We start from the raw sequence: 11,941 nt of genomic DNA, 5'->3' as shown, positions 1-11,941 counted from the left end.
CTGTGGAACAAAGGGCTTGTCCTGTACCAGGTGGGATCCAGCAAAGGCTTTTTAGCCAGCCTCCAATTCCGAGTCCCCATTTTGCTCTGTTCAAAACTGGGCCTCCAAGAGCTGTTGTGCCCAGGCCCCATTTCATCCCGAGGGCCCGTGTGGTAAGTGCAATCTGCTACCTGAGCTAAAACAGAGGTGTGAGCAGAAGGCAGGGACTGACTCTTCGGGAGGGATGGCAAATTCCTATTATGTTCACCTTTGCGGTCCTTTCTCCCCAGCCTATCACAAATCTCTGGAGGATGCGCTGAGCTCCGACACATCAGGACATTTCAAGAGGATCCTTGTCTCCCTGGCTCTGGTAGGGTCACTTTTTGTCCCAAGTGTGTTGCTTGTGCAGCTCTGGTTTTCCATTTAACCCCTCACAAAACTCCAGTTTCCTTAACATCCCCCTTCTCCCCGAGAGATGACGAGGACATGGGTGTGTTTCTTAGGCAGAATCTAAGGCCAGGTCTACACGACACGAGAAAGTTGACCTAAGATATGCAACTCTATAGCTACGAGAATAGCATAGCTGGAGTCAAAGTATCTTAGGTCGAAATTCTGCAACTCGACCTCCACTGTGGGAGGTCGATGGGAGAAACTCGCTTGTTAACTTCCTCATTCCTCACGACCCTGCGGAGTACCGGGGTCAACGGGGGTGCCATCAGCAGTTGATTTAGTGGGTCCTTTCTAGACCCTGTAAATCGAACCCTGGAAGATCGATCTCCGGAGCATCGATCTCGGGGGTAAGTGCAGAGCTGGCCTAAGCTGTCTCTGTGTTTGCCCTGCGGTTGGCTGCACCCATTCAAATCTTTCACTTCCAGCTCCTGTGGCTTATAGGCAAGCAACCAGCCAAATGTCCATCTAAGCAAAGTGCAGACTGTGGAAAAGGCCAAGTTCTAGGGCATGGGGGAAACGGAGCTCTAAACGCAGACAAAAATTTCTCTAGAGTCCCTGTGCCGGATCCTCATGCGCTCTGCCAAAGCCAACCTCCTGCTGAGGTCCATACTGCTGTGTTGATTGACCCCGACTGAGGATCTTATTTCTTAGAAAGCAATTGAGGGGTGGACAGGAGATGCTCAGGGCTCTCAGGCAGCCTGGAACTGGACACGGTGATGCTCTGTCCCAGCCGGTCAAGCAGTGCTGGAGGAAATGCACTTGGTGCCCACATGCTGGGGTGGGCCTAGAGATCTGACTGTGCCTGGTTCAATGGGATGGTCTTGCCCTGGCATTTTTGTGCCCCAGGCAAAGTGCTGATAAATAGGCGGACCCTGCAGAGATCAGGGAAGCTACAGAGAGCCAGGTGGTTTGAAGAGATATTGCTCCACAGACGGACGCCAGTCCTCTAATTCTACACCGAACAGGTGGCAGCAACTCAGGCTTCTTCTGGCGAGACCCCTTGGAGGAGTGACAAGGGAGTGCAGGCCCCGGGTGCCACATAGTGCCTCTGGGATGTAGACATGTGTCCATTAGGAACCAGGCAGAGGTCACCACGCAGTTGTCAGCAGACCAGGGCTTGGGTTACCAGCCACGCGACCTAGTTGTGAAAGTCTCTTCCACTGCGGGCAGCAGCAGAACCATGGACCTTCCTGCTCTGAGCAGACTTTTCTTCCAAGACTCTTTCTCCATGTCTGTCCTGTTTAAACCCAGGGCAATCGCGACGAAGGAGAAGAAGACCTCACACAAGCTCACGAAGATGCCAAGGTGAGAATGGCACGTGCATGCGGGTGATGTTGTGTGAGCACACACGTGTGCAAACGGACGTGGGAGTGGGAGGGCATGTTCTTTACCAACCTCTGCTCTGCGGCTTGGATCGGAGTACGCCCACCCTGAGTGAGGCTGCTTCCTTTTTCCATCCCCGGGGGGTTCCCTCCACCTGGTCTTCAAACCGATCGCACTGCTTAGCTGCTCGTTTCCCAAGCAAAAGGGAAAATCTCCGTGACATGTTCCATGACGATAGTCTGGCTGGGGCTTGCAGAAATCTCACTGGGCTGCTAGGAGAACTGGAGCGATCGAGGAGGGGGAGTGTTTTTCCTTTTAGATTTTAAATTGTTTTATTAGTTAAAAAGATGCAGAATTAGCTCTACACTAGAGTTTTTCCGAAAATCTTCACTTACATCCACACTGCAATCGCGTTCTTCCGAAAGAAAATCGAAAGAACAGAGGGGTTTTTATGACATTGGTAATCCTCATTCTACGAGGAAAAAGCCTTTTTCTGAAAGAGCTCTTTCGCAAAAAGGTGTGTGTGGATGGGGAAGAGGGAGTTCTTCCAAAAGAAGAGGAAAGAGGAAAAAGCACAGGTGCCCTGGTGGCCATTCCGCCCATAGCAATCACAGCTGAAATGCGAGAGCGCGTCCATTCAGTGTAGACGCTATCTTTCGAAAAAGCAGGTCGCTTTTTCGATGCGCTTTTGCAGTGTGGACGCTCTCTTCCAGAAAAGCTTCTTCTGAAAGAAGCCTGCAGTCTGGACATAGCCTTAGTGAAGTGGCTGGTGAATGAAGTGCTGGAATATGTGTCCGTCTGCCAAGAGGTCGCTTTGGCGTTGAACTGGATAGAATTTGCAGAGCATTATGGAGGGATTTCCTTCCTGGGTACCATGACAATGTCAGGCTGGTTTGTGTGTTCGCCGGCTCTTGTCCTGCTTGTCTCCTGTCTTGGCTGTGCTTGTCCCGGCTGCCTGGAAGGACACCAGCTGCGGCGCTTGGAAACTCGTCAGAGGCAAAATGTTCAAACAGAGAGCCCCATAGCTGGCCCCCTAGCAAGGAGCTCGCTCTCGGAGGAGGCCAGCGCTCAGCACCTCTGCAAATCAAAGCATGGCATCCCGTGTCCAATTTCGGGCCCCCCTGTTTGGAAAGGCAGGCCGTGATGACTGGGATGTTCCTGCACATAAGCCCACTCCCATGTCCGCACGCGTGTGCGTGTACGCCCAGTAACTGAACCATTTCTGGGACAAGGCAATGTGTGTCTGGGTGAAACTGCCCCCTTGATTTCTGCAAGCCCTAGTTCTAACATCATGGAGCCAGGCCTGTCGACAGCGGGGGATGCGGGGCAGGAAATAATTGTCCCAGGACCCCGGTGTTTCAAAGGAGTCTGGAGCTCCCAGCTGCTGGTGGCTGGAGGCCGGGGCCCCTTTGAATTGCTGTGGGAGCTCTGCTCTGCCACTCTGCGTGGCTCTTAGGGCTGGGGGCGGGGCTGACTGCCCTTAACCCTGCCCCTTTCACCTGAGGCTCCGCCCCTTTTGGGGATGAAGAGCTGGGCTCCCCCACACCTGGCCCCCGCCCACAGTGGCTGTCAGCCCCACTGGCCATTGTTATGGACAGAGCTCTGCGAATGTAGGGGGTGGCTACAGCCCAGGAGAGAAGACAAGGTCCCTCTCCAGAGCAGCTCCCAGTCCTGCCCCTGGGTTTGAAATAGAAGCACCCCCCCCCCACCACCATTCCCTGCCCCCCCCCCACCCGCTCCACTTGCAAACTAGCCACCATTGGCTGGAGCCTCTGGCCACGTGGCCCAGGCGGCGCTAAGGGATGACCAGATGGGGGCGCAGCATGGTCAGGCCTGGCGACTCCCAGCCCCGCCCTTCCACTTGAGGCTCCGCCCCTTCCGAGAGCGGGGAACCTGCCTCCTCCGCCTTGCCCAGGGGCCTGGCAATTCTGTTGGCTCCCCCCAGCCCGTCCAGCAGCTGGCACTACCACTGTAGTTAGCTTAAGAAGGCTGCCCCCCGGGAGAAACTCGGTGCTTTTGCTTGCATAGGCTGTGCTTTCAATCCCGATCCCTCGCGATTTGCTGGCAGCGACGCAGAATCTCAGCATGAAATGCAGCTGACATGGCTGCGCGCCGCCTGGTTCCTAATCAGAAGCAACAAGGAACCGCTGAATTTCAGCCCCAACCCCAGAACCTATCCCAGGCTTTCTTGAAAGATCCCTGGCCCCAGTGAGCACCGCTTGAGTGCCAGCTTGGTTACGCACCTGGAACCAGGCGAGGTCGGCCTGGTGGGGTCAAGCAGCGAGCCCCATTGGCCCCGCTCCGACCTCCCCAAGGCATGCATTTCAACCCCTTGAGGGCAATCCTCACTCCCCTCCCCGCACTGCACCACCAGCACTGGAGGCTGCACCGTGCTTCATTCAGCCACATTCAGACCGGAACCCCAGTCTGGCTGCAGGGGCGCTGATCCTGCTTGGGGCGCTGAGACTCTCGCTGGCCTTTGCTCTCTCAGGTGGCTTCCACGGGCTGTTTGCGGATTCTGCTGCTGCAGCACCTGCTCTGTGAGCCCGCCCGTGGCCGCTGTCTGTGCTTGGCGCGGGTTGGCATGTGCCCTCCCTGAGCACGGCGGCCGCTGCTCTCCTGGAGCATTGCTACCAGCGGGGGCAGGGCAGCGTACCGGCTGCATGCTGCTGCGCCTTCCCACGCCTGGCCTGTGCAGCCGCTGGTTGCACCAGAGAAAGAGAGAGGCAGCGATCAGTGGCTAAAAGGACCTGTGCTGAGCAGAGGAACTCAAAACCCAACGCCCCTTGTCAGGCCCATCCAACCAAATTACCCCGCATCAGCCCTGGAGGAAAGCACTGGCATTAGCTCACGTTTTATCAGATACCAAGACCGACACCCTCCCGGCCCAGCGCCTAACCTCCCCCGGGCTGGAACCGTTTGTACCAAGGGGTGCTGAGAGCCGCTGACCCAAACTGTAACCCTGTCTGTAATGGGACCCCCTTCAGGTCTGGGGGTGCGGCAGCCCCCGTATTCCAGCACCTCTGGGGCAGAGTAGGCTTTCGAGGCTGGCAGAAGAGAACCACCTTCCCTGTGAATTTTTGTGGGCCACTTTGCCCCGCCCCAGGCAACCCCCCCGACCTCCTTCAGTTCCTTTGGCTCGGCCTTGCACCCCCAGCTGCTCTCTAGCATGTGCACAGGTGGCCCTACCCGCCTCTCGGGCATGTCCCCCTGCACTCGGGGCGACTGCAGTTCACGGGGATGGACCCCCGCTAGCTGTAATCCAGCCAGCTCCGGTACCGGAGCACTGAAGCTGTGTTAGCCGCGCGGCCAGCCCCGTAATCACCCCGGCTCCGGCCCAGCTCGGAGATCCTGTCCTGAAACGCGCCGCTGCGGCTTCCCTGCTGCTGAACCCGAGCGAGCGAGAGTCAAGCTGTAACCGCCCCTGGGCCTGCAGTCGGACCTACCCTGATTCTGCAAATGCTTCAGAGCAGGGGCCTTGTCTTCCAGCCTGTTTGCAACACTCTGGGAGCACCGAGGGCGCTCTGTGAATAGCACTGATGTTGCCCCGTTGAGGAATCCGCCACCCTCGCGCTTCCCATTCTCTGACCCACAGGAGGGTCCTCCGACTCCTCTCTCTCCGGGACCCTTTGCAGCGAGGGGCCATGGGGCTAACAGCTGGATCACCAGCCCTGGCCACAGCTGCATTTTCCGCTTGTCCGCAGCCAGAGCAGCAAAGGGCAGGGCCAAGCCTTTCAAGGCTCAGTGGCCAGCAAGGTGGGCGCCACCCCCCGGGGAACCGGAGTCCTCTTCTGCCGCCCTCGCCTGCCTCTCTGTCGGTGGGGGGACTGATCAAGGGGTGCGGCGTGCAGATCTCTGACCCTGTTGCCTTCCTCTCTCCCCTCCCCCTCTCTCCTTCTCTGTCAGGTGGTTGCTGAGAGCCTGGTGAGTCCCTGCGCTTTTCTTCTTTGCCCCCCGCCTGCATGGTTAACAGGAGACTCCCTAGTTTGCCCGCGGGTGGAGAGGGCGGGGGCCGGAACAGCAGCCCACTGCACGCCCAGGCTGCAGGCTCCTCGTAGGGGCTCTCTGCGCTGTGAGCTCCCAGGGGTCCCGCCCGCCAAATCCCGAATCCTTCCCTGGTCACTGCTCTCCCTGGAGGTCAGCATGGGCTCCGGGTCTGAGCCCGGGTGCGCCGTGGCCTGGGGAGCAGCCTAAGCTCTGGTCCAACCCCTCCATGTCTCGCCCTCCCCCGCCCCCCTGCAGGGCCCATGGGAACCCGAGTGACAAGACCAGTGATGGGGGCCCTCAGGGCCGTCCCTGCCAGTGCTGGTGCCCTACACAGTGCAAGCACCTGCCCGGGGGTGGCCGCTCTGTGTGTGTGTGGGGGGGGGAACTGCAGGGGCATACATTGTGGGGGGCAGGCCCAGAGCTGCAGGTGGCAGGCGCAGGGCAGGGGAGGAGGCCCTCCTGGCAGCCTCAGGGGACCAGGTGGGGGTACAGGCTGTGGTGAGCGGCGCACACGTGGGCCGGAGGAGCAGGGGGCGGCCACGCAGCCAAACAGAGAGAAGCGTGGAAGGGGAAACAGCTGCTTCTCTCTGGCCCACTGCACAGCCGCCCCCTGCTCCTCACAAGTCCGCTGGCCTGCGCTCCCCACCGCCTGGTGCACAGCAGTGGGGCACAGCCCACCAGAGGGTCGGCCAGGGAATGGGGTGGCTGCCGGAGCTGGCACTGAGCCCACGGGGGGCTGGCCAGGAGAGGGGGTGGCCGCTGGAGCCAGCACCGATGCGCAGCTGCCCTAGGGCACCACGAACTCTGGGACAGTTGGTGCCCCAGATGTCATGGTGCCCCCAAAGCTCTAGGGTCAACCCAGAGCGCCTGGGAAATGTGAGTGAAGGCCGGGTCCCTCCGAGGGCAGTCCCAGGTCGCACCAAAGGGAGCAGCACCGTGGGCCCACGTAGGGGCGACTCCCCCTACCCTGCCCCCCAGCTTTCCATAGGTCTGCCTGCTCCATTATGTCTTCCACCTTCGCCCCCGCCTGCCTCGGCGTTGCAGGCTAGAACAGTCACAGATAATGCCGTGTGCGCTGGCCCAGCTGTCCCCTCCCCCCCACTCTTCCGACAGGATGCCCCGGGGCCCCGTGTAGTGATATGCCACGTGGCCACGTTGCCTTGGGGGGTTACTCCTGATGTACAGCAGCATGGGCTTTGGAGCTGCACGCCCAGTAAACCACGGAGGCGTCGGCAGCCCCCAGAGCAGCGCTGGGCAAGTTGCGGCCCATGGGGGTTCTGTGTGTGGCCCGTGAGACGTTTTGTGACCGTGGCCCACACGCAGGGCTGCCGGATTCCGCTGGGTTCTGTCTGCGTCGATTTCTTCCTTCCGGTGTTACTGACGTGCCGCGCACGTAAAGCCAGGGCACGTGAGGCAGGGGCTGGTTGCACACGGCACTGACTGAGAGAACCGTGGGCTCCCTCTGCGTCCGATCCCAGCGCTGCCACGGTTCAGTCGGCACCTCCCCTCCCCCCGCCAGTTCTAGGGGCGCAAGCGCAGTGAGCACATCGACCCAGGGGACCGTCTTGGGGACGACAATCTTGTAGCCCTCTGAGATGGAGAAGGGCCCCGCAGGTGGCCACTCACTAGCCTAGGTGGCCCATCGCTGCCCCAGACGGACTGACCAGCCTGTCCGAGCCCCAGGGGGCTTCACTGGACGTGCGCTGGCACTGCTGCAGGAGGGTCTGGCGGCCTCAAGGGGGCCTTGGGAGCTTGAATTGAAGCTGCTTAACTGAGGTGCACGCTAAGGCTATGTCTACACTCACAGCTTCTTGCACGAGTGATATGCAAATGAGGCTAAGCGTGGAATATCGCCGAGCCTCATTTGCATACCTAATGAGCCACCATTTTTTTCAGAAGAGGCTCTTGCGCTAGACAGAGCGTCTACACTGCCCTTTCTTGCGCAAGAAAAACCCTCTTGCACAATGCCATTACCCCTATTACTTTTCAGGAAGAACGGCTTTGCGCAAGAGGGTTTTTCTTGCGCAAGAAGGGGCAGTGTAGACAGCTCCTTCTTGTGCAAGAGCCTCTTCAGAAAAAAATGGTGGCTCATTAGGTATGCAAATGAGGCGCGGCGATATTCCACGCTTAGCCTCATTTGCATGTTACTCGTGCAAGAAGCCGCGCGTGTAGACATAGCCTAACTGGGAAGGTGCTACGCTAGGACAGGCAGGCCGGGGCGAGGAGAAGGGAGCCGGGACCATTTCCAGCCCCTGCAGACGGGGAACAGTTGGGAGCCACTCCTGCTCCCGTTGACGTCAAGGACAGAACTCCACGGACTCCAGTAGCCTCGGCTCAGGCTCCCGTGCTGAGGGGCACCGGTGCGGTAGAGCCGGAACAGCGTGCCAGCCCTTTGGCTGCACAGGGGTCCGTGGGCTCCTCAAATGGCATCCTCCGCACAGCACGACCTCGTGCACAACATGCCAGTGGGGGTGTTCCGGGTGTGTACAGCCCAGCCAGCACCCCGCCACTGCGTGCAGGCTGCTCCCGGAGAGGGGTGACGCTGGCTTTAGACGGAGGCCTGTGCCGTTTTTAGACCGGTTGAACTATGTCTGTTTGGGGGGTGACTTTCTACGGGAATAATTCAATCGGAGCAGCCCTAGGGGGCACTCGGTTCTAGCGGGATAAAGGCGCTTTACCTCAGTAGCGCCTAGCCCTCTTTCCTGTAGGAACAAAGTCCCTTTGCACCAATACACCCGCACACACTCGGGGGGTCAACTACACCGGGATCATAAAAGCGCTACAGCTTTTGTGTGGAGGCGAGGCCTGAGTTAAACCTGGCATCCCAGCAATTCTGGAAGGGACCTCAGGAAGTTGTCAAGTCCGGCCCCCTGGACCAGACTCCAAGCTAGGGAGCCAAGCTGGTTGGGAAATCATCAACTTTCCCTGTCGAACGTTTTTGACAAGAACTGAACAGAAAATCCTTGGTGTTGCAATTTTTCAGGTTTTCACTGGAAACCACAATGTTTCAGTAACTGGGTTTCCCTTCGTGTGAGTTTTCATCCCACTGTTTTCAAGAGAAGTGGAAGTTTATTTTGGGGAAAATCCTCCGATTTGTCAAAGAAGCCGTTTTTCTGCTGAAAAGCTTCTTGGACTGAAATTCTGCAGGCGACGGCCCTAGGAAAAAGGGTGTGTAGCACACCCCCGTCTCCTCTCCCCCTTCATTCTCGCTTGGTTTTGCAGAAACTCTCTGACGTTTCCAGCGGTGACTCCACATCTCTGGAAACCCGTTTCTTGAGCATTTTGTGCACCCGGAGCTTCCCCCATCTCCGGAGAGGTAGGAGCGTGTTCTCCACCAGCTTCTTGCCCTGTGACCAGGGGCAAATGCTTTGCTCTGAGCTGTGATGCTCTCCCTCTCCCCCCTCCCCCCCCCCCCCCCGCTGCTTCCTGGAAGCATGAGCCTCTATCCCCCCCCCCTCCCTTCCCCCGAGTCGGGTGATGCAAGAGGGTGATACGAAGATGGAAGTTTTCCTTTAGTCCGAGGGGAAGTGTGGCAGGCCTGCAAGTGGAGGTCTCTGGGTTCTGGTTGCCAACTCCTTCTGCCTTAGCCATGTGCGGGGTTGTATTTCCTAACAGTCCCTTCTGGGTCTGGTAGGATGGGAGGTGGGTGAGACCCAAAGGAGGAGCATCGGGGGCTTTGTGCCCTGCTCCCCTCCCAGTCTTGGGGTCAGCTGGTTTGCCCCGCTTCAGAGCTTAGAGCAGCCGTGGGACGGGGGGGGGAGTGGGACTTGGTACGCTCCGGCTGGTGACTTGCTCTCTTCTCCTTCGGTCCTTAGTGTTCCAAGAGTTCATTAAAATGACCAACCACGACGTGGCGCACACCATCCGGAAGCACATGTCTGGAGACGTGCGGGATGCCTTCGTGGCCATCGGTCGGTTCCCTATGGGGTGCTCAGTGGCTAACAGGGCCTGTGTCTATGCCGGGGTTTCCTTGACTGGGTCATGCAGCTCACAGTCCGCTGGAGGCCAGCGGCCCCGTGTACCACACCTCCCTGGGGCTGCCTCGGAGATGCCGCTTCTCTCCCCAAATCTAATCCAATGGGATCGTACCACTGCATTGGTTTTCCCAATAGTGGGCGTAGATATTCTCCCCCCATGCGCAATGTAGGCAAGGATCGTCCTGTCGGTATCTCTGGAGCTGCTCACGTGCTCCCACAATCCTTGTTCTGCTGGATCGGGGCCAGAGTGAGTCCACCGTGCTACACTGTGGACTCCAGAGCGGCGGTACTGAAGTTTTGCAAGTGAGCGCCAAAAGAAATGGGGCAGGGCCCATGGATAGGCAGGGATTCTATTACTTACATGACGGAATGGTCTCAGGAAAGCTCTCTTTGAGTATGTCTAAACTACATGGCTCCGTCGACAGAGCCATGTAGATTTGTTGTTTTGGCAAAGGCAAATGAAGCCGCGATTTAAATGATCGCGGCTTCATTTACATTTACATGGCTGCCGCGCTGAGCCGACAAACAGCTGATCAGCTGTTTGTCGGCTCAGCGCGCTAGTCTGGACGCTCCCCTGCCGACATCAAAGCCCTTTGTCGGCAGCCCCGGTAAACCTCATCCCACGAGGAATAACGGGGCTGTCGACAAAGGGCTTTGATGTCGGCAGGGGAGCGTCCAGACTAGCGCGCTGAGCCGACAAACAGCTGATCAGCTGTTTGTCGGCTCAGCGCGGCAGCCATGTAAATGTAAATGAAGCTGCGATCATTTAAATCGCGGCTTCATTTGCCTTTGCCTACAACCCTAATCTACATGGCTCCGTCGACGGAGCCATGTAGTCTAGACACAGCCTTTCAGTCTCGTTTTCTGTGTGCAAACCATGATCAAAATAATACTAGGGAAAACAAAGCCAATCGGTGTCTGGTTCTTTCCCATCTTCTCCCTTCAGGGGAGGGGAGGCCGCTGGATAATTCAGAACCTGCCTGGATTGGGGGGGGGGGGAGGTGTCCTTCATGAGTGTGAAGTTGAGATCTAGCTGATATTCTGGTCCTGCTGAAGTCAGTAGGAGTTTTCCCATTGATTTGAGTGGGATCAGGTTTCCCTTTGAGTTCTTGTCCAGCCCCCCTTAATATTCGGGGAGGGTTGCTCCCTTGGAAATAGCCACTCCCCAGGCAAAATCTGTTTGAGGGGCTGTCCTCTGTGGGGAATGATTCCCCCATGCCAGCCCCACGGGGGTGCCTTGGAGCCGTAGCGCTCTTGCTGTTGTGTGGGGCGGGGCTGGTTGCTGACGGTCCTTGGTGCGGTTTCCAGACGGGGTCTCTCCTCTCTCCACTTGCAGTTCGCAGTGTCAAGGACAAGCCGGCTTTCTTTGCTGACAAGCTCTACGACTCAATGAAGGTGAAGACAAACTCCGTTTGCAGTTCCCATGGCAACCAGGTTTCCATTTTGCAGGCTGACTGGAGCCGGGGCAGCCCTGCAGCCGGGGCTGGGATTTTCGGTTGCGTGGGCTCTGGGGAAGCACCCGTCCAGGAGCGATGGCCCTGTCCCGCATTGTGTCAGATACAGTGTCACTGCTGCCTCGCGTCCCTGGGCAGACCGATTTGGGCATCCCGTGCACCGTCTCGGCGGGAGGAACGGTGGGAGGGATCCCTCTCCCCGCGCCCCTGCCCTGCCCGTTTTGCTCATTGTGTTTTCTCCCCGCGCGCGTTGCCAGGGCCTTGGCACCGATGACAGAACCCTCATCAGGATCATGGTTTCCAGGAGCGAGATCGACCTGCTGAACATCAGGCGCGTGTTCAAGGAGATGCACGAGAAGTCCCTGCACCACATGATTGAGGTGGGGGGTGCTTCCCGGTCACATTCCCCCGGGTGTTGTCCTGACCATTGACCAAGACTAGTCCCTGCTTTCAAGACCTGCCTGCTAGCCGGGCCTTTGTCCTTCGCCTTGGCTGCAGGGACATGTCCTGGGCTCTCCTGAGCCCCTGGCCTTTAGTGTTGCCATAGGGACTGCTGGGTGCTTTAGAAAGGCTGGCAGTGTGTACCCCCTCCTCTATCTGCCAGCGGGGGCAGGACTGCCCTGCCGGGCGGTAACCAGCATGTTGTGCCACCAAGCTTTCAATGTACCAGATTTGAACTCCGGGGGGAGACATTTTCAGGGTGTGGCTGAAGACGCCCGCGGAGGAGGGAAACCAGGGGGATATTGCCAGAGCCGGATTAAGGAATGGGCT

General features: G+C 58.3%; 1 protein-coding gene across 3 annotated transcripts in view; it reads left to right on the top strand.

Annotated features, from left to right (window-relative positions):
- Nucleotides 1-11,941, top strand: part of ANXA6 (annexin A6) — a 50,681-nt gene that overhangs the window by 36,875 nt on the left and 1,865 nt on the right. For 2 of the 3 annotated variants that reach the window (XM_014581156.3, XM_075900574.1), the window contains exons 19-25: nt 270-349; nt 1,681-1,734; nt 5,659-5,676; nt 8,962-9,055; nt 9,555-9,650; nt 11,053-11,111; nt 11,428-11,550. In XM_014581156.3, coding sequence (XP_014436642.2) covers nt 270-349; nt 1,681-1,734; nt 5,659-5,676; nt 8,962-9,055; nt 9,555-9,650; nt 11,053-11,111; nt 11,428-11,550 — 524 coding nt within the window. The remainder of the gene's footprint in view (nt 1-269; nt 350-1,680; nt 1,735-5,658; nt 5,677-8,961; nt 9,056-9,554; nt 9,651-11,052; nt 11,112-11,427; nt 11,551-11,941) is intronic. The other variant, XM_075900575.1, reaches the window with a different exon arrangement.

Source organism: Pelodiscus sinensis, chromosome 17 (genome assembly GCF_049634645.1).
Source record: "Pelodiscus sinensis isolate JC-2024 chromosome 17, ASM4963464v1, whole genome shotgun sequence".
In the NCBI taxonomy this organism is placed as follows: domain Eukaryota; kingdom Metazoa; phylum Chordata; order Testudines; family Trionychidae; genus Pelodiscus; species Pelodiscus sinensis.
Note: the sequence above shows the minus strand (reverse complement) of the source record. Positions and strands in the feature narration are given on the sequence as shown.